We start from the raw sequence: 23,038 nt of genomic DNA, 5'->3' as shown, positions 1-23,038 counted from the left end.
CTTGGAAAATGCCACTTCCATCTGGAAACATAATCATCATGAAGGGTTGTACATAACCTGGAACAAGTGTACATACTCTTGGGCATCATGGGGCCTTGCATGAGCTCCACTAGAGCCATGAAGCCCCACGAAATGTTCCGCAGAGCACAATTGAACCATAGCCAAATTGTCTACGTCCCACAGTATAGGTGTCGAGGAGCTGTTCCCGTGGAAGAGGATAGATTCATGCCCTCCCTTTGGCATGACAAAGGAGGTATCAAGATTCATCAGACCACACAATGCTCTGCCGCTGCACCAATGTCCAGTGATGATGGTCACATGCCCATTTCTGCCTCAGTTGTCGTTGTGGTGTTCGGCATTGGCACATGCATGGATCATCACCTGCAGAGACCCCTCGTTAGGAATGTTCAGTGCACTGTGTGTTCAGATACACTTGTACCCTGCCCAGCATTAATGGCTGGTGTTAGTTCCACCACAGTTCACCACCTGTCCTGTTCTACCAGTCTACCCTCCCTATGATGACCAACATCTGTAATGAGGGTTAGCCACCCAACCCCACTAAATCTGGATGTGGTTTCCCCACCTGTTGAAGACACTTACTACAGCCCCTCCTGAACACCTGATCAGTTGTGTAGTTTCCGAAATGCTCGTGCCAAGCCGGCCGGAGTGGCCGTGCGGTTCTAGGCGCTACAGTCTGGTGCCGAGCAACCGCTACGGTCGCAGGTTCGAATCCTGCCTCAGGCATGGATGTGTGTGATGTCCTTAGGTTGGCTAGGTTTAATTAGTTCTACGTTCTGGGCGACTGATGACCTCAGAAGTTAAGTCGTGTAGTGCTCACAGCCATTTTGCTCGTGCCAAGCCTCCGGGCCACCACAATCTGTCCTCAGTCAGACTCAAATAGGTCATGCACCTTCCTCATTCTACACAAAGAGAACAAGCTCACTGCTGCTGCATGCACTGTTCGTGTGTCTGGCTAGCAGTTGTTTCTCACCAGGCGACACTGCAGTCGCCTGGATGGGTTTATATCAGTAGTAGGTAGGTGGTCGTAATGATCTGGCTGATAAGTGTATATTCCACCCCGAATGTTCAGTTGTTATAATATCTAATTTTTTTCCCCTCACCATAAGGCAACAACATTCAGCCAAGTTCTTGAGACTGATGAAGGATCTGACGAGAAGGCAATAACTGCAATGAGTTTGCTGAATACTATAGAAACACTACTGACAGTAATGGAAGAGCAGCCAGAAATCATGGCACAACTGCAGCCAACTGTTCTCCAAGTTGTAGGGCATATTTTCTCACAGAGTGTAATGGGTAAGAATGATTTCTTATGATAACTTTTTTTATTCTTTTGTGTGTGCTAATTAATCTGGAATTTTGTTTGTTATACATTCAGGGAATTTTAAACAGTGAACAGAAAATACATACATTTATCGTGTCACCTGCATTGCTTGTGAAGTGATAATGTTCCAGTTTTTCACATTATTGTATCTATTGTCTGTGGATGCTCAGCATTGCTGCTTCATGTGTTGTGTTATTGAGGAAAAATGATTGGTATATCATTGTCTTGTCTTACCTAGTAGTTCCACTCTCTTTGTTCACAGTTTGCTGAAAACTTAATATTGATTCCTAGCAGCCTAAGAAGCTAGAGTTCTTCTACCTGTGTAATGGAAAATGCTCTCCCTGAACACTACATGTGAGATGGTATTGTTCTGTTCATGTTTTGTGTATCTAAAGATCAATTGAATAACACAAAAGAAAATAGAGATCTGTATGCAATAGTGGGGACAACCTCTCCACAGACATAATTGTTGTTACAGCTTTGGCAGCAACACCAGTGGTTGAGCTCAGCAACCTCTAAAAGTTATAATCTTGTCCAATTTTTGTTTTCCAAAGTAAGTATTAGGTCATTCATCTTAATGGTTAACTCTTTGGTTCAAGCAATCATGGTGTGCATATAAGAGTTCTACTTCCTCCGTGATCTGCATTATTGGTACATTCTTATTGCCATCTGCCTCTGTAATTTTCATTGTCTCTCTAGAAGCTTTCGCTGTATCTTTGGCCCGTATTACACTGTAGAAAAAGAGATTTGCCTTGTATCTTTTGTAGAAGATATTTCATAAAATCTTTGAAAGTGTACTGAGCTACTTTTATCGTATCTTTTATAAAAAAAGGTTAGTGTACATTTTTTAGCTTTTATAAAAGATGTACCAAAGCTTTTGACAGTGTAATATGGGCATTTCCTGTGTTCATTTCTGATGCAAGCTAGATTAATTCAGCTTCTGTCTCACCATCTTCAGTGAATATAGTCCATGATATCTTTGTTCATTCAAAAGGGAATCACTTGGATTATGTTACTCATGTGACATCATTGTAAATTCATTGTCACCTCACTCATAACAATTAAGTGCACACAATGTTTCCCAATTACAGACACCTCTACGTTAATACTGACACATGCTGCATTTTATTTTGAGAGATTTCTTGTACCATTTCAGTAAAACATGTTTCGACAAATTTGTAGTATCCCTACTGTTGAATGCACAGAGACTTCTCCCTGCTTGAAAATTGGACCACTGAGACATGATATGCAGGCTGCTTCTTCCAGATAAACTGTCATGGAAGTGTGACCTTGGAAATTGATGTCATTTGTATTTCATCTTTTACCAAAAAATGTATGAAAGTCTCAACATTTTTTCCCTGTTCAGCTACATTGTTATTACAACTGCTCATCTTTTGGATGTGGCCGGTCACGGTGGCCGAGCGGTTCTAAGTGCTTAGTCCGGAACCCTGCGACTGCTACGGTCGCAGGTTCGCATTCTGCCTTGGGCATGGATGTATGTGATGTCCTTAGGTTGGTTAGGTTTAAGTAGTTCTAAGTTCTAGGGGACTGACGACCTCATATGTTAAGTCCTATAGTGCTCAGAGGCGTTTTGAACCATTTTTTTGGATATGATGCGCAACTTCTTGAAATTAATGAGTTGTTTCATTTCACTGTTATACAGTGTAACTTACTTCAAGTGTTGTTGTTGTTCTTCTTCTTTGTATGACAGCTCTACAGTTCCCTCTAAACAGTGGATGTTTAAATATGCGTTCGGTAAATTTCTGTAGCTGTGGGTGATGCTGAGGCATCGTAGTAATATATCAGTATCTGCGGCTAGTGTGTTGGCACTATATTTGTTGAAGGAAAATGTTGTTTAACTGCTTCCAGTGTTTGAAAACCTATGTATACTGACATATTCATGTATGTGGCTCATGGCAAGCTACCTGAAATATAACTTTCACCAAAATCGAATGTCCTGCAATTTTTACAAGTAATGTGGAATATTTGGGAAGCTCAAGGTTCGGACCTGTTTCTAGCTATCCAGGTATACAATTACCATTGTATCTATCTATAAACCACTTGATGTGAGTGCAAGGATGTTTTGTGATATCATTTCTTTTCTTTGTACAATCTGGTCTTGTGCTCAGTTACTTGAACTATTGATGTTGACAGTGTGTAGCATCAGCAGACTGTTTTATCAGAGGTTTTCTGTATAGGGATTAACAATGGTGATAGTTTTCTTTATTTACAGACAAATTTTTAAACCTATTAATTATAATGTATATAATACTCTATTACAAAGACAGTATGCTGACTCCCTCCCTTTCCTCCTCCTCCCTCCCTCCCTTTCCTCCTCCTCCCTCCCTCCCTTTCCTCCTCCTCCCTCCCTCCCTTTCCTCCTCCTCCCTCCCTCCCTTTCCTCCTCCTCCCTCCCTCCCTTTCCTCCTCCTCCCTCCCTCCCTTTCCTCCTCCTCCCTCCCTCCCTTTCCTCCCTCCCTCCCTCCCTTTCCTCCTCCTCCCTCCCTCCCTTTCCTCCTCCTCCCTTCCTCCCTTTCCTCCTCCTCCCTCCCTCCCTTTCCTCCTCCTCCCTCCCTCCCTTTCCTCCCTCCCTCACTTTCCTCCTCCCTCCCTCCCTTTCCTCCTCCCTCCCTCCCTCCCACTCCTCCTCCCTCCCTCCCACTCCTCCTCCCTCCCTCCCACTCCTCCTCCCTCCCTCCCACTCCTCCTCCCTCCCTTTCCTCCTCCCCCTCCCTCCCTTTCCACCTCCCCCTCCCTCCCTTTCCTCCTCCCCCTCCCTCCCTTTCCTCCTCCTCCCTCCCTCCCTTTCCTCCTCCTCCCTCCCTGCCTCCTCCCGCCCTCCCTCCCACTCCTCCTCCCGCCCTCCCTCCCACTCCTCCTCCCTCCCTCCCTCCCACTCCTCCTCCCTCCCTCCCACTCCTCCTCCCTCCCTCCCACTCCTCCTCCCTCCCTCCCACTCCTCCTCCCTCCCTCCCACTCCTCCTCCCTCCCTCCCACTCCTCCTCCCTCCCTCCCACTCCTCCTCCCTCCCTCCCACTCCTCCTCCCTCCCTCCCACTCCTCCTCCCTCCCTCCCACTCCTCCTCCCTCCCTCCCACTCATCCCCCCTCCCTCCCTCCCACTCATCCCCCCTCCCTCCCTCCCACTCATCCCCCCTCCCTCCCTCCCACTCATCCCCCCTCCCTCCCTCCCACTCATCCCCCCTCCCTCCCTCCCTCCCGCCCACTCATCCCCCCTCCCTCCCTCCCACTCCTCCCTCCCTCCCACTCCTCCCTCCCTCCCACTCCTCACTCCCTCCCACTCCTCCCTCCCTCCCACTCCTCCCTCCCACTCCTCCTCCCTCCCACTCCCCCTCCCTCCCTCTCCCTCACTCCCCCTCCCTCACTCCCTCTCCCTCCCTCCCTCCCACTCCTCCTTCTCCCTCCCTCTCCCTCACTCCCCCTCCCTCCCCCCTCCCACTCCTCCCTCCCACTCCTCCTTCTCCCTCCCACTCCTCCTTCTCCCTCCCATTCCTCCTCCTTCTCCCTCCCACTCCTCCTCCCTCCCTCCCACTCCTCCTCCCTCCCTCCCACTCCTCCTCCCTCCCTCCCACTCCTCCTCCTCCCTCCCACTCCTCCTCCTCCCTCCCACTCCTCCTCCTCCCTCCCACTCCTCCTCCTCCCTCCCACTCCTCCTCCTCCCTCCCTCCCACTCCTCCCTCCCTCCCACTCCTCCCTCCCTCCCACTCCTCCTCCCTCCCTCCCACTCCTCCCTCCCTCCCACTCCTCCCTCCCTCCCACTCCTCCTCCCTCCCTCCCACTCCTCCCTCCCTCCCACTCCTCCCTCCCTCCCACTCCTCCCTCCCACTCCTCCCTCCCTCCCACTCCTCCTCCCTCCCTCCCACTCCTCCTCCCTCCCACTCCTCCTCCCTCCCTCCCACCCCCCCTCCCTCCTACTCCCTCTCCCTCACTCCCTCCCACTCCTCTCCCTCCCTCCCACCCACTCCTCCTCTCTCCCACTCCTCCTCCCCTCTCTCCCACTCCTCCTCCCCCCTCTCTCCCACTCCTCCTCCTCCCCCTCTCTCCCACTCCTCCTCCCCCTCTCTCCCACTCCTTCTCCTCCCCCCTCTCTCCCACTCCTTCTCCTCCCCCCTCTCTCCCACTCCTTCTCCTCCCCCCTCTCTCCCACTCCTTCTCCTCCCCCCTCTCTCCCACTCCTTCTCCTCCCCCCTCTCTCCCACTCCTTCTCCTCCCCCTCTCTCCCACTCCTTCTCCTCCCCCCTCTCTCCCACTCCTTCCCCTCCCCCTCTCTCCCACTCCTTCTCCTCCCCCTCTCTCCCACTCCTTCTCCTCCCCCCCTCTCTCCCACTCCTTCTCCTCCCCCCTCTCTCCCACTCATTTTCCTCCCCCTCTCTCCCACTCATTTTCCTCCCCCCTCTCTCCCACTCATTTTCCTCCCCCCTCTCTCCCACTCATTTTCCTCCCCCCTCTCTCCCACTCATTTTCCTCCCCCCTCTCTCCCACTCATTTTCCTCCCCCCTCTCTCCCACTCATTTTCCTCCCCCCCCTCTCTCCCACTCATTTTCCTCCCCCCCCTCTCTCCCACTCATTTTCCTCCCCCCCCTCTCTCCCACTCATTTTCCTCCCCCCTCTCTCCCACTCATTTTCCTCCCCCCTCTCTCCCACTCATTTTCCTCCCCCCTCTCTCCCACTCATTTTCCTCCCCCCTCTCTCCCACTCATTTTCCTCCCCCCTCTCTCCCACTCTTCCTCCTCCCCCCTCTCTCCCACTCTTCCTCCTCCCCCCCTCTCTCCCACTCTTCCTCCTCCCCCCCTCTCTCCCACTCTTCCTCCTCCCCCCCTCTCTCCCACTCTTCCTCCTCCCCCCCTCTCTCCCACTCTTCCTCCTCCCCCCCTCTCTCCCACTCTTCCTCCTCCCCCCCTCTCTCCCACTCTTCCTCCTCCCCCCCTCTCTCCCACTCTTCCTCCTCCCCCCCTCTCTCCCACTCTTCCTCCTCCCCCCCTCTCTCCCACTCTTCCTCCTCCCCCCTCTCTCCCACTCTTCCTCCTCCCCCCCTCTCTCCCACTCTTCCTCCTCCCCCCCTCTCTCCCACTCTTCCTCCTCCCCCCCTCTCTCCCACTCTTCCTCCTCCCCCCCTCTCTCCCACTCTTCCTCCTCCCCCCCTCTCTCCCACTCTTCCTCCTCCCCCCCTCTCTCCCACTCTTCCTCCTCCCCCCCTCTCTCCCACTCTTCCTCCTCCCCCCCTCTCTCCCACTCTTCCTCCTCCCCCCCTCTCTCCCACTCTTCCTCCTCCCCCCCTCTCTCCCACTCTTCCTCCTCCCCCCCTCTCTCCCACTCTTCCTCCTCCCCCCTCTCTCCCACTCTTCCTCCTCCCCCCCTCTCTCCCACTCTTCCTCCTCCCCCCCTCTCTCCCACTCTTCCTCCTCCCCCCCTCTCTCCCACTCTTCCTCCTCCCCCCTCTCTCCCACTCTTATTCCTCCCTCCCTCCCACTCTTATTCCTCCCGCCCTCCCACTCTTCCTCCTCCCGCCCTCCCACTCTTCCTCCTCCCGCCCTCCCACTCTTCCTCCTCCCCCCCTCCCTCCCACTCTTCCTCCTCCCCCCCTCTCTCCCACTCTTCCTCCTCCCCCCCTCCCTCCCACTCTTCCTCCTCCCCCCCTCCCTCCCACTCTTCCTCCTCCCCCCCTCTCTCCCACTCTTCCTCCTCCCCCCCTCTCTCCCACTCTTCCTCCTCCCCCCCTCTCTCCCACTCTTCCTCCTCCCCCCCTCTCTCCCACTCTTCCTCCTCCCCCCCTCTCTCCCACTTTTCCTCCTCCCCCCCTCTCTCCCACTCTTCCTCCTCCCCCCTCTCTCCCACTCTTCCTCCTCCCCCCTCTCTCCCACTCTTCCTCCTCCCCCCCTCTCTCCCACTCTTCCTCCTCCCCCCCTCTCTCCCACTCTTCCTCCTCCCCCCCTCTCTCCCACTCTTCCTCCTCCCCCCCTCTCTCCCACTCTTCCTCCTCCCCCCCTCTCTCCCACTCTTCCTCCTCCCCCCCTCTCTCCCACTCTTCCTCCTCCCCCCCTCTCTCCCACTCTTCCTCCTCCCCCCTCTCTCCCACTCTTCCTCCTCCCCCCTCTCTCCCACTCTTATTCCTCCCTCCCCTCTCTCCCACTCTTATTCCTCCCTCCCTCCCACTCTTCCTCCTCCCGCCCTCCCACTCTTCCTCCTCCCGCCCTCCCACTCTTCCTCCTCCCGCCCTCCCACTCTTCCTCCTCCCGCCCTCCCACTCTTCCTCCTCCCGCCCTCCCACTCTTCCTCCTCCCGCCCTCCCACTCTTGCCCCCCTCCCGCCCTCCCACTCTTGCCCCCCTCCAGCCCTCCCACTCTTGCCCCCTCCAGCCCTCCCACTCTTGCCCCCCTCCCACTCCTCCTCCCCCCGCACGCCTCCCCCCTCGCGCGCTTCCCCCCTTCTCTATCCCCCCTCTCCCCCCCCCTCTCTCTCTCTATTGGCAGCACGTGTGTCCTCATACGCACTGCATGCTTATGTCACAGTAATGTATGTTGTACTATTTAATCATAACTCAGTGTAATTAATACTAATCTCCTTTATGTCTTGCAGAATTTTATGAAGAAGCTCTTTCTTTGGTTTATGATCTCACAAGCAAGAATATATCACCAGACATGTGGAAGGTGTTGGAACTTATGTACCAGGTAACTAAATTACTGACATTCGCAGTTCTATACGTGCTTTATTGAAAATCAAAAGTCTATAATTAATAATTTAAAACCAGTTCTGGAACTTTATGCACAACATTTTTCTACACTTCTACTTATTGTCCATGGTCTCCTTTGAAATAATTTCCTCCACAATTGATACACCGCTCCCAGCTCTGTTTCCACTTCCAGAAGCAGTCTTGGTATGTCTCCTGCTGGATCACATGAAGCGCCATCTGCAAATTTTTGTTTGATCGCATCTATTGTTGCAAATCTTTGTCCTTTCAAAGGGGTTCTCAACTTTGGAAATTAAAAAAAAAAAAGTCTGCATGGGCCAGGCTTAGGTATTACAGATGAGGCAGCATAATGGTTTCGTTTTTTGTCCAATAGTCATGCTCCAAAGGAATGAATGTGCAGGTGCATTATTGTGATGAAAGAGCCATGAAATGTCTCGCCACATTTCACGCCATTCTCGCAGGAATCGCAACATTTCCCGGCGGTACCATCAATGAAGAGTTTGTCCCTGTAGCACAATTCGTGATATACTAATCCTTCAGAGTCAAAGAAAACTGTCAGCAAGGCTTTGACATTTCACCTGACCTGATGAGGCTCACCCCCTCCCTCCCTCCTTGTAACTGAATGTGGTGGCTGCAAAGCCAGAAATGTTACACGTCCCCCTCCTCCTGATATTTCCAACAATTGGGAGGTTCTCTCTGACTCCAAACAATTTTGTAAATAAACAAATTTCAATTCGAATTTTTATGAATTTTTAAGCTATCATCTCTCAAGGGCCATACCGTTCCACCATACTTGTAAATTCTTGTTGTTTTTCAAATGTTGAATCTACTTCATCTTTTTCCCTTTTCAGATTATTAATTTACTTATATAATCACAGACTTTGTTATTTTCTGATTAGAAAAACTAATTGTTACCTTCAGTAAATTTGTCAGTAACCTTATATCCCAAAATCATTAATTTTTAGTTACACACTCTGTACTTAGTGCATAATTCTTTAATAGAAAACATTTTCAAAGTAGCATTATTCTGCACCTTTATGTTGTTGATAGTCTTTTTTTAACTTACAGTCTGTAATTTGCTAGAATACTCTATAGCAGTCTACTGTCTCCTACTCAAGTATCTGTCAAGAACTCTTGTACTGCTGTTAAACTATTATCGGCAAATTGCCGTTCATTAAATTCAACAAAGTATGTCTAATAAGAAGTTTAGTTGCTATACCACTACTATTGGCGCATTGCAGTACTTTAAATTTAATGAAATCTTCTTTACGCTCATCCTTACTATTACATCGGCACCATACGGTTCTGCACTTATTTGTATTTGAATGCGTCTTCAAGATGTTTACGTCACATGGTTACAAATAAAACAAACAGAACAGCTATACATTTCACAAATATGTGGAGATGGAAGAACTTTATGCTCACACCTTTTACTGTAACATATCAAAGCAGCCCACAACAGCAACCCATGCAGGTGATTCAGTTGTCCATGATGTGGTCTTGCATTGTGAAACTCCAGACTTCCCCAAATGGTGTTGAGTTCAACAATTGTCAGTGCATTCTCCCATTTCCAACTTCAGCATACAGCTCCAATACAGTTCCATGAAACAATCTAAAATGCCTTAAATTAGTTTTCTAATAATTTGTTTAAAATTTTAAATAAACATGTTTTCATATACTATTGCAATATAAATACCTTTGTATAATGTTTTGTTTTGATTTAGGGTGTTAATAAACAAAGTCAATGTTTACATCGTACGAAGACAGTGATTCATCAATGTTATTGTTTTGGTCACAGCAGTAGCTACATACAGCTGGGGCATTACCCTTCGCACTCTTGAAGAGCTCTGCGCTTGATTGCACCCTCTGTTACTACAGACCCAGTTTGGTAACGATCACACCGCTAGCTGGCATCACCTGCTATGCTCCTTAAATCTTACCTAAGGAGACTTACAATTGCAGTTCACAGATATATTGAGAGAATCTTGGTTCAGTCCAAATGCGCAGACACTCATTTACCAAATCGTTCCTTCATTCCACAGGATGAGGTATAGTTCCTTCTACATTTGAGTGTCATTGTTGCTACAAAAAGTACTAGTGGAACTGTATTCATGTAATGACTGTTCATTTTCTACTGACTTTTGTATAAGCGTATTCTGTGACTTTGTAATATGTAGGAGCTAATTACCTTATTCTTAGACAGACCTTTATTCTGCCTTCCTTTCATATTGAAAACTTTACTCTCTGTACTTCATATTATGTGGCCTTCTATTTAAATGTTGTTTACTAAGTTTATGTCTTCTATTAAATTTCCATGTCAGTGTTGTGTCTTATGTCAGCAGCATGTTTACTCCCTTGTACTGCATAAGATAGTTGGCGGAAAGCATTTTACCCATAAATATTACTTAACGGCCAACTTACTTGTCGCCTTTTCCTTTCCTCCCTCACCCTTCATAAATGATTGGCTGACTTTGCTGTCGCCTAGAAATTGTACTTCTCCCCGACTTTTCTGTCACCTAATAACCATAACTCTCCATTTACCTTAAGTCTCTTTTCTATCTTCATAAATAATTGGTTGACATTTCGGTCACTGAATAACCATGATTTTCCACTTACCATAAACCTCTTTGGTGGGACTACTCTTAGCTACCAGTGTACCATAATTCATTATAGCAGAAACCACTTTGTTGTTTCAGTTCATACTGAAGAGTAACCATGTCTATTTTGACACAATCTGTACACCATCTCAAGACAACAGTTAATTATTTCCATTATTTTTGCCACAAGAATTGTTTCTGTTGTACAGTGGTATATTCACTTATCTGGTTTAGCATCGGCGGCAGCGTCTTCTGCAACCTTCAGGTTATTTTTATGAGTTATTTCATCTGTATTATATTAGCCCTCGTCTTGCTTTCCTGTTGTTAAAGTATTTTCAGGCATGAAAGTTATGTATCGTTGTTGTAAATATTTAAAAAAACTGTTCCACTGCATACTATATGACATGTTTTTGTTATGTGCGTTAATCTGGTATTGGTGTGCTTGTAATCCTATATTTCTTATACTTGGGCCTGTCCACATAATTAGCCGGCCGAAGTGGCCGTGCGGTTAAAGGCGCTGCAGTCTGGAACCGCAAGACCGCTACGGTCGCAGGTTCGGATCCTGTCTCGGGCATGGATGTTTGTGATGTCCTTAGGTTAGTTAGGTTTAACTAGTTCTAAGTTCTAGGGGACTAATGACCTCAGCAGTTGAGTCCCATAGTACTCAGAGCCATTTGAACCATTTTTTTTTTTTTGTCCACATAATTCAAGCAAATATCTGTCCTATGCAGATGTTTATTCTGTTGGGTTATTTTTTGTCATAGCTTGTTTCTTTCTTGTCACAATCCGTGTAAGGAAATTTTCTCATCTTAAATTTGATAGTGAAGAAAGTTAAACAAGACAATTATATAGTTCTAAGTGAAAGAAGAGTAAGAACTAACAGCAGGAAAAGAAAATGAAATATGCTGTCAGTTAACTCAGGCACCTGGTAACTGTTAACTACCTAGCAATACAAAGAATGTTATTGATCTAGTAGTCATAATATTTTTTGTCGTCCGTGTTGTTGTAGATGCCTTTGCTTGTTCTTGTTTTAATATTGTTTACCCCCACTGTGTTGGTGAGCGCTATCCTAATGATTTTGTACGGTCCGTCGTATGTCTTGTAGAATTGTTTGATCTTAGTTTATTTTGGAAGACTTACACCTTGACCTTATTAGTACCAAGTCATCAGTTTGATAGTCCTTTTCTAAACCTGTTGTATTTATCCTTTCTTTTAGCTGTTTTTTATCCTAGCTAAGGCTAAGTCTCATCTTTCATTAACTGAGGTATCATCTCTCTGTGGGAAACTTACTATCTGTTCAATTAAACTAGGTACCTTTTTCCGTGCTAATAGTTCTTGTGGCGATATTTCCTTGGTAGAATGCTGTAATTCATTCATAATTACCTCAAATTCTTCAACGTAATTTGCCCGCTCGTGATATTTTCTAGAACAATTTGCTTTAAACTGAACCACCTATTTAGTTCTCTCATAACTCTTTCACTCATACTTGATTGAGGATGGTATTTAGATACGTATATAGGTTTTATGTCAAGATCCCTCAACATACTTTTCCAATAACTTTATAAATTGTGGTCCATCATTACTGATGCTCCTGTCTGGCTTACCTGCCTTCATTGCAGTGTAATTCTTGATTTTATTTGAGACCGACTTACCTGTAGCCTTTCTTAGTGCATATAATTTTACATGTTTTGAGAATGTGTCCAACCCCACGAATGGATATTTGTACCCACTTTGTGAGGTGGGAAGGGGGCCCCATAGAGGTCAACACACACCTTTTTCAATATTGTTGTTGGGATCATGCTGTGCATATCCACTTTGCTGCTAGAATTTAAAGCTTTTGTTTTCTGAGACACATCACAGGATTTTAGAATTTTCTGTGCTCTCTTTTCTGTTATTGAAATAGCAACTTTCCTTAATTTTGTCTGCACGTTTCTTGGCACCAAAATGAGCATATGTGTAATGTATGAACCACACTAGCCTCTCAGTTCCATTTTCTGGCCAGTAGACGTTCCATTACTGTTCTCTGGATCTTTCTTATGATACAAAACACCTTTATGTATGACATAGTACTTCCTCACCTTGTCATTCGCTTTCCTATTCCAATTGTCTTTTATCATTTCAGTAGTGTCGCCCGTATTCTGTTACCTTCTCATATTTTACAATATACTCTTTATTTTTTCTTTTTGTTAGGTATAGCATATAGACTTCTTTCTGCTCTGAATCATTAACATCTGATTTATCCATACCCACAGGCAATCTGGATAATGCGTCAGTCAATGCATTGCTTTCCCTGGCAAGTATTCTGTTGTGAAATCATACTCCAGAAACACTAAAGCCCATCTGTTATGACTTAGCCTATGATCCATCAGGAATAGTAGTGCCTTGTGGTCTGCAAGCACTTATACTTTCCTTTTCTGTTACTGAATATTTTATCTCCCATTTGTTTAGTATTTGACTGGCAAAAGCAATGGATTCTATTTCCACTGGATCCCCATTTTCTATGAATTGATGAAGATGAGCTCCTAATTCGTATTGTGAACTGTCAGTGAAAATGCAAAAAGCTACATTTAAGTGTGGATGTGTCAGAACAATACTGTTACATAATTCATCTTTTATTTTTTGAAATTCTTGTTCGCACTCCTCGGTCCACATCCACGTGGCACTCTTCATTAATTAAAGTATGGCTTTCGCATTAAGTGCCTGATTATTTGTGAATTTGCAATAGTCCAGTTCAACTAAAGGTGATCTTCAACTGCTTTTTGTTCTTAGGGCTTGGAAAGTTTCTTCCAGCATTTAACTTTTCTCAGTCTGGCTTAATACCTTCAGCCAATGTAATATGCCCTAGGAATTTAATTTCCCCTTTCCTACATTTGGATTTGTCCAGATTAACACTGATATTATTATTCTCAATGTTACATAACACTTGACTCAATAGGTCATTGTGTTCCTTCCATGTTTTGGCAGCAATCAAAATATCATAATTGTATACTGTAATTTTGTACAATAGCTGCTCTCCCAACACCTTATTAAGAAACATATAAACGCAGCTGTCGATATCTTCAAGCCAAATGTCAATATTCTGAATTGGTAACTCCATCCTTCATAAATGTGGTAAATTATCTACAGTTTTCTAATAATGGAACCTGTCAGAAAGTGGTGGTCAAGTCTATACTCGTTAATAGGTGGTCAAGTCTATACTTTTTAATACAGTAAAGCTTGCTCATAATGGAATCGCCTGGGACTAAAATAATTTTCGAAATTTGACAAGTTTCCAGATTACATAAAACTCACTAGACTACCTAAAATTTGTCAGGTATCATGTATGAAATACAGTAAAAATTTTTAATTATGCGTATGCTGTATTAGTGCGCCTTCATTCCATCACAGTAAATGTTCATTTACTGTATATTGGATAATAGAAGACTGTACTATTGCACTAATTGATAAACAAAAAGGAATTTCTATGATTTTACTTGAACTTTAAATTTGTTTATTATTGTGTGTACATACATATTATTCCCAAGTTTATTTGCTTTGTTTTTTTCACCATATATCAAGGAGGGAAACTTGTTTTAATTTAGTGTTCAAAATTGTTTTTTCTAGTCAATTTTTTGTACCGTACAATAGTTCCAACAAGTTCGGAGAATTTGTGTACGCTGCAAATTGCGCAACATTGTTTATGCATGCAATGGCTTCTTCAGGTGTATTAATTTTTCCAGGGACACAATTTTGCTCCTCTTCTTCCTTTGTTTCTTCTTCTTCTTCCTCATCCTCCGTGTTGAGGATTTCTATTAAATCTGTCACTGAAGTGAAAGTGGAGCGAGTTGACAGAAAGTCCTCACTTGTAATCATCTGCACTAAATGAAATGTTTCGCATTTTCATTAATTCAGCAATTGCTGCTGCATTTCTTGAACTTATATGGCCACTGAAGCATCTTGTCCTTGAGACCCCCCCCCCCCCCAAACCCCGCTCTGTTGAAGAAGCACTTGGTGACAGTTTCAGGTTTTATTTCCTTTACTGCCAAGCCATCCAATTTACTGCATACAGGACAGAAACTGACTGTGCAAGAGCAAATGCGCTTTCTGCTTCTTCAACACTGAGACTGCATCAGTAATTGCCTATAATGACACTTAAGGGGATACGGAATCGGATTTTGGGTTAAAAAATCGAATTTTTTTTTATTGGCGTATTATATTCTGCCATGTTTCCTCTTTAAAATGACGTATCATACATAGCTCTACTACAATTATAACTATTTTATTTTTATATATTTGTGAGATCGGGTATTGCGCTTTAGTTATACACGTCTCTCGTGGCTGACCATGAACTTTTTGGCAGTACCTTTAAAGTGACATGAATTCAAATATCCCGGTTTCCAGCGACTATTTATACACTAGTTGCCCGAAAATGTTTCTCTCTGGTTTCCTCAAGTTACTCTTTGACTTTGTGGCGGGACTGTTTTGTAAACAGTGTGATATAAGAAAGTAGTTGTTGTTGAGTTATTTCGTATTTAGTGCTTCATTTTTCGCAGTGAAAATGCCTAGAGCTAAAGCAAAAGTATTTAAAAAGCGTGTGAACTGGCAAAAGAAAAGAAATAATGATTCATTAGCAAAGCAAAGCAGTTCATCATCATCACTGTTGGAAAATGTGAATCCACTTATTACTGATTTGCCGAACGAACTTACACCAAATGAAAACAGTGCTTCTCATAAAAAACTAAGAGATTTGGAAGAGAAATATAATTTACTTGATAGAGGGAATGAAGTTTTTGAACTCATTGATACGAATATATTGTGTGAAGCTCTTGAAAACAGTTTGTGCTGCAAAAAATGTCATGGAAACGTTTCTCTGAAAGTAGAATCCCATGTTGGCCTGGCTGCCCAGTTTAATTTAATATGCAGTGTTTGTAAATACAGCTGTAAGTTTCCAAGTTCGGTTTCAGTAACTGTAAATAATGGATACAAGAAAACTGAACTTTATAGTGTAAATATTAGGTTAGTTTATGGATTGCGAGCAATTGGTAAGGGCAAAGCAGCTGGTGATATGCTATGTGGTGTTCTAAATCTTCCAAGTGCACCTTCAAAGTTTGAAGCTTACAATTATGTACTAGGATCTGCAGTTGAAGATGTAGCACAGAAGTCAATGCAGGTTGCTGTGGAAGAAGCAGTGGAAGAAAATGACGGCAGTCGTGACCTCACAGTGGCGTTTGATGGCACGTGGCAGAAAAGGGGCCACACCTCCAACAATGGTGTTGTAACAGCAACTAGTGTTGATACTGGCAATGTTATTGATGTTGCAATAATGTCTAAATACTGTAGGTGCACAGGCAGGCTGAAAAATGAACACAGTGATGACTGTATTGCTAATTATTATGGTAGTAGTGGTGGCATGGAGGTTGCTGGGGTGAAGAAAATTTTTCATCGCTCTTCACAGTGGTATAATGTTCGCTATGTCAAATATCTGGGAGATGGTGACTCTAAAGCATTCAAAGAAGTTTTGGAAAGCAAACCATATGGGAACAGTGTAAATATAAGCAAACTTGAATGTATAGGACATGTGCAGAAGAGAATGGGTGCCAGGCTGAGAAGGTTAAAATCAGTTATGAAAGGGAAAAAACTAGATGATGGGAAAACCTTGGATGGCAGAGGAAGATTGACTGATTCCATAATAGACCACATTCAGAACTGCTATGGCCTTGCAATCAGGCAAAATACAGGCAATCTTGAAGAAATGAGGAGAGCTATATGGGCTTTATATTTCCACACCGCATCCACGGATGAGCATCCACAACATGGTTTGTGCCCCAAAGGTGAAAACAGCTGGTGTAAATACAATAGGGGACTAACAACAGGAGAGAAATACATTCACCACCACAGTCTACCATCAGCCATCATGGCAGAAATAAAGCCCATTTTCAGAGATCTGGCTGACAGAAGTCTTCTGATGAAATGTCTTCACGGAAAAACGCAGAACCCCAACGAGTGCTTGAATAGTGTGATATGGCATCGTCTCCCAAAAACAGTGTTTGTCGGAATTAATACACTACATTTTGGTGTGAATGATGCTGTGGCAACCTTCAATCTTGGAAATATAACTAAATGCCAGGTCCTTCAAAAGTTGGGTATGTGTGTTGGTTCCCGTACGGTACGTGCTATGTTCTTTTTAGATCAGCACAGACTAAGGCATGCTGATAATATAATCAAGACATTAGTGAAAAAAGCAAGACAGGTGCAGAGGGGTGCCAAAAGAAGACTTGAAGATGATTATGAAGACTGTGAAGGGGGTATTAGCTACGGATCAGGAATGTTTTAATCTTCTTTCTCCGTTTCCCGTAAGTTTACTTTTTACTTCATCTAGGAACATTATCTCAGGTACTGGTCAACCTAGAAGTCTGAAATTTTTATGACGTAGTGACATAGGTCCCTATTACATACTGAAACAACGATTTTTTAATTACTTGATTTACAAAAGACTTAGGGGTGATAGTCTAGTAAAAAGCGATGGAAAAAATTTACTTAAAAATAAATGTACAATATCTCTGTAAGAAAATACTTTGACAATAAACTGTTGTTTCAGTATTGTTGTAACATATGAATGCACATACAGTAAAATTTTTACCTCTCTGTCTCCAGTAGTTTGTGAGAAAATGTTCCCTATAGTAGGCATATATTAACATTGCGGGGATAGGTGATTCCGTATCCCCTTAAATATGTAAATAACCCCCTGGTCCATGGGTTGTGTGGAGGCTGGTTGAATTTTGAGGGAACCAATCCAATTCCACATTTGATAACATTACTATCGGCTGGCAGGTTGCATTGTCTAGGAAAAGGAGAACTTGGGCAATTTCCTTTTTCCATTGAAAGAGCCCAGCCGTTCTTCAATAAGACCAATCACCATCCACGCCTTTTATTGCTTCGCTATGTGACTGGAAGCTTACTGACGTCTCATTTTCAAAACAATGCGGTTTTGCCGCCTTTCCAATCACCAGTAGCTTCTCCATTTCACCTAACATGTTTCCACACAGCAGTTCAGTGAGTCTTTTCTAGGACATTTTTCCGCCGGTGCATGTTTCACCTCACGTTGGTAGCGATTTTGAAGGCAGTGCATAATACAACATTTCTGTTTCATCAACATTCAACATGTCTTTCAGGTCATAATTCACTACTAAGTTGGACAGTATTGTCTTTTATTCTGTTGCTACACTTTCTTGCACATCCTTAGCTTCCTCACACACTTCATTCCACACGATGTTGTGCCTGGCTTTGAAACTGTCCAGCCAGTCTGTGGGTGCCTTAAACTCCTTAATTCCAAACTCTTTAGAGACTTTCAGAGTCTCACTCTGCAACATGAGTCCAGATAAAGGAAAGATTCTTGCCCACACACTTACGAACCCTTCCCACACTATTTCGTTACTTTCTTCATTTCCAGTGTTCTTCACCTTTCTTTACGTCTGCCCGTTTCCTTTCGTCCTGAATCTTATGCTTTTTTCTTAAAGTCTCATAAATTTGTGTTTTACCACATTTTAAATGCAACATAATTTCACGCACAGAGAGTTTGTCTTTATCACTTGCCTCGATTACATTAATCTTTTCATTAAGTGTTAATGACATATACTGTTTGTTCGACGTCATGTTACTGTATCTCTTAAAATGCTACTAGTCAACTGAAACGGGCAGAAAATAATGTTCTTGCCGTGTAAAACCGTCGTTTAATGTAACAGTACCCACCTCTTTCACTGCGCACATTGCAGCAGTGTGCTGGTAGATGTGCAACAATGTTCCTGTATGTGCCAGCGTGCATCAATAACGAGGAAAATGAGAAAGCTGACAAACACAGCACTTACAAATGAACAGTTTGCTTTGATGCACTGTACCGACACCGAGCGTAAATTATTCGTTGTTGCGCAGAGCAGCACGGTAGTAGATCTATGCCAGCAACACCGCACTGCACTGGACCTCTTTTCTTGGTTTTGCGTCGCTTAACAGAGATGTTAAAAGTAATGTTCTCGTAGAGTCGTGAATAACTGATGAACTGTAATACAATAGTTCTGTACAGGCTGTGTTTTCCGCATTATACAATGAATTGTTAAGTATGTTCTAAGATTTGCTTTCCGTTTCCGCATTTGGCACGTTCCGCTTTGTACAAAAAATCACCATATAAAAGTGCACTTAACGCACTGGGGCCGAAATACTTATACGGTTTGGGCAGATTTCTGAATTACACACATGCCAATGTGAGCAAGTTTTACTGTATCTTGACACTATTGAACTTCCGTACCAGCTTCTCTAGTGCCTCAGGCCTATCCATATCCATCTGTGACAAGATGACTTTGTTTAAGGCTCTAGTATCCAAAGTTATGCATACTGAGCCATCTTTCCTTGGCACCATTAAAGGGAACCGCAATAATTACTTGGAGATCACTCGATAGTTCACTATTGAATCATTTTCTTCCTTTATTTGCGAATTTTTCCTTCATTCTAGCCTCTGTACTTACCTCTTCATCGGGGCCCACCTCTTCGTACAAACATATCCTATCTTCTGGTTCATAGTTCCAGTACATCTTTCCCTTATGATCTGTATTCTCACATCGCTACTTATATTTTGTGTAACCTCATTTTCATTAAATTTAAATACTTGTTGCTCCTGTTCATCTCGTATCCTCATTGCAGCCTCTGTAAAATCTAGCATTGTCCTGTTAGCAATTAATCAATCTTTCCCAAAAATCAAATTGATGCACAGTCCGGAAACCGTGATGGCATCCACTCATAATGATCTGTTTTGCATTTTAAATTCCATTAGAAACTGATTCTTTATCATTTTACTTGTAGAGCCACACACTGTACCCACTTTAACTCCTTGTACGGATAACTTGGGAACATATTTATCCTTCTTTATTTCTTCGTATAAATTACTAGAGGCAGCATGAATTTCGCTACCTGAATCTAGGATAACAATTGTTTTCATGTTTTGTATTTCAATTTCAATTGCTGGTTGGTACATTTCCTTTGATTTGTCTATCTTCATCCGTGAGTGCATTGTTTACTCAATCCTGTTTGTCATATCCTAAGAATGTTACTTATGGTCTGTTTCATTCGGCCATTCCTTTTACCAGAGTATGTTCCCTATTTTGTTTATTATAATATTCTTTGCTTCAGCCATAATAACCTCCTCTATATGTATCTATTTGAAAAGTGCCTCCCCCTCTTCTGGGCAGGCTGCGACTATGACGTGGCTGTCCGTTTTCCTCCCAGTCATGCCATTCGTCATTTCGATTCGTACCTCTGTTTTGGGTTTGCTCTCTGTCATTAAGGTGGTCTGTCCGCCACCTGTTCTTTCTCCAGCACTCTGGTAGTTGTTTGCTGCTGGACAACGCGTCTCATTGCTCCAGCTGATTAACTTTACTTTTATTTACATCAATTAACTTGTCTTATACTGATACAGGGAATTTAAGTATAACAATTCCTACTAGGTTAGTCTCTTAATGGGCCGGTTAAGTATTGGGTCTTTTCCCAGTAATGTTGGAAAAATTCTTTATAGTTGCTACAACCACTATTTGCAAAGCTTCTGCCTTCAAAAATTTCATTTCTACCACTTTGATGTGCTAGTAGAACAGTGTTAATTAAAAAACGCTCACACTAATTCTTTATAGTGTTTTACATTTGTAACTGACCCCAGTTCCCCACGATATTGCTTCTCATTCTAACTTATTGGCAACGAATTTGATTTTTTGCTGTTCTGTCATGTTTTCAGGAATGATACCATCAAACTGTCCAGTGAAGGCTAGTGGGTGTATAGTTTATAGTTCCCTTACTAGAGAACTGAAGGACTTTATATGCATTAGGGTAATTTGCTATGTCATTTTCATTTACAACACCTTTTTGTTCAAACCAAACCAAATTTCTACTGTTTGTTTAACTTAATTTTCAATTTTCAATTTTGTCCATCTCAGGAAGCACTTTTTGCTCTGTTTATCTTAATTTGCATTGAACTGCAGTTTCGTTGCCTTTACAAGAGGATTCTACATGTGAAATATTATGATAAGTATTTCATGGTCTTTTTTGATACTTTTTAGATTATTCCACTGTATTGTATGCTCATCCTGACATTCTCTGGTAGCTTTGCTTTCCTCTTGTCTTAAATTGCCAATGCCATTAATTGTTGTTTGTATCACCCCATTTTGATCCTGCAAATTCTTGTTTAATGCTTTGATTTCATAGTTAAGCTTTTGGTTTATTTCTGACTTACGGACTTCTAATTTTTTATCCCATTCGTCTGTTTCATAATCTATTTTCGTGCAACATCCTTCAGTTTTAACTTCAAGATGCATGACCTTTTGTTCCAAAGCATTGAGCTTACCGTTAATTTGAGCTATTCCCATTTTAACTTCTTTTAACTCCTCCTCATTTTCTTGCGTAGCTTAATTCCTCCTTATCTATTAATCCCTTGTCTATTTTCTTTCCAGCAACCTTTTGTTCTTGCAAAATTAAATTTAGTATAGATGCCGGATCCTGATCATCCTTAGGTGGGAAAGTGTCGGCGGATGCTATACCATGACTATATATATATATATATATATATATATATATATATATATATATATATATATATATATATATATAAAAGAAAGATGATGAGACTTACCAAACAAAAGCGCTGGCAGGTCGATAGACACACAAACAAACACAAATATACACACAAAATTCAAGCTTTCGCAACAAACTGTTGCCTCATCAGGAAAGAGGGGAAGGAGAGGGAAAGACGAAAGGATGTGGGTTTTAAGGGAGAGGATAAGGAGTCATTCCAATCCCGGGAGCGGAAAGACTTACCTTAGGGGGAAAAAAGGACAGGTATACACTCGCACACACACACATATCCATCCACACATACAGACACAAGCAGACATATTTAAAGGGGAAGGAGAGGGAAAGACGAAAGGATGTGGGTTTTAAGGGAGAGGATAAGGAGTCATTCCAATCCCGGGAGCGGAAAGACTTACCTTAGGGGGAAAAAAGGACAGGTATACACTCGCACACACACACATATCCATCCACACATACAGACACAAGCAGACATATTTAAATATGTCTGCTTGTGTCTGTATGTGTGGATGGATATGTGTGTGTGTGCGAGTGTATACCTGTCCTTTTTTCCCCCTAAGGTAAGTCTTTCCGCTCCCGGGATTGGAATGACTCCTTATCCTCTCCCTTAAAACCCACATCCTTTCGTCTTTCCCTCTCCTTCCCCTCTTTCCTGATGAGGCAACAGTTTGTTGCGAAAGCTTGAATTTTGTGTGTATATTTGTGTTTGTTTGTGTGTCTATCGACCTGCCAGCGCTTTTGTTTGGTAAGTCTCATCATCTTTCTTTTTAGATATATTTTTCCACGTGGAATGTTTCCCTCTGTTATATATATATATATATATATATATATATATATATATATATATATATATATATATTGGCTCATAAGTAACATCAGCGTCAGTAATTTTCTCTGCTATTGTTATTCAAATTAATCATTTCATTTTGATTAGGTACCACATATTCTGGGTTTGCATTGTCATTTTTTCTCACAAAATGTATCTTTTTCACTGTCTTCCATTAACAGGTAACTTTACATTCCCAGTGAAATCATTCATGGCTACTTCAGAATTCTCAATGGGATTATTGGTTACTGAATTTACTATTTTGGATTCTTCACTAAGGTTTGAATTTACATTTATACTTGTTATTTGTGACTTAATTTGCCAGTCGTTAAACTCGTATCTGACGGCGCTAACATACATTGGTATCTGATCCACTGGATCGTCGCTACTACTGTGAGATTGAACTCCAATACTTCTGAGAGTGTATCTTACTTCCTTTACCCCCAGACATTTTATTAATACTAATGTTTGAATTACAAATCTTAGACTGCTATATACAAGCACAACACTTTCACTATTTTTCTTCCTCGACGAACTGCCACTGATGCTCATAGCTGTTGGCTGCACCACTGGCTGGAACTTCGCTATTGTGGTGTGCTCAAGCTGACACTGCAAACACGCCATGTAAAGTGCACCAGCCGCTGCTTGCTGCCGCCACACCTGTTGTCTGTGGCTGCCTCAAGCATGCTCTGCATGCTGCGCTGTTTCGTAAAACTAAGGATCTTGAAGTGATGATTAAATCATGGGCTGCGCACACAACATTAACTTTTATTCTTGTAGCATTTACTATTTCTGATTCATCCCGCTACTACTTTCATTGTGACAGATAATTGGATTTTGCAGCATCAGATACTATAGTTAAATTAAAATTCAACAACAGTTCAAACACAGCACAAAGCCTACTTAGCACAGTTGTTGTGCAGTTCCCTGGCCATTCACAGTTCACACACATCACAATCCTTATACA

At 43.3% G+C, this 23,038-nt stretch overlaps 1 protein-coding gene across 2 annotated transcripts in view; it reads left to right on the top strand.

Moving 5' to 3' along the window:
- LOC126260904 (importin-7) overlaps positions 1–23,038 on the top strand; it is a 194,762-nt gene that overhangs the window by 76,959 nt on the left and 94,765 nt on the right. For both annotated transcript variants that reach the window (XM_049958362.1, XM_049958360.1), the window contains exons 13-14: positions 1,128–1,314; positions 7,938–8,029. In XM_049958362.1, the coding sequence (XP_049814319.1) occupies positions 1,128–1,314; positions 7,938–8,029 (279 nt within the window). The remainder of the gene's footprint in view (positions 1–1,127; positions 1,315–7,937; positions 8,030–23,038) is intronic.

This window comes from Schistocerca nitens, chromosome 5, assembly GCF_023898315.1.
Source record: "Schistocerca nitens isolate TAMUIC-IGC-003100 chromosome 5, iqSchNite1.1, whole genome shotgun sequence".
Lineage (NCBI taxonomy): Eukaryota > Metazoa > Arthropoda > Insecta > Orthoptera > Acrididae > Schistocerca > Schistocerca nitens.
The sequence above is the reverse complement of the archived record's forward strand: the minus strand, read 5'-3'. Positions and strand labels throughout refer to the sequence as shown.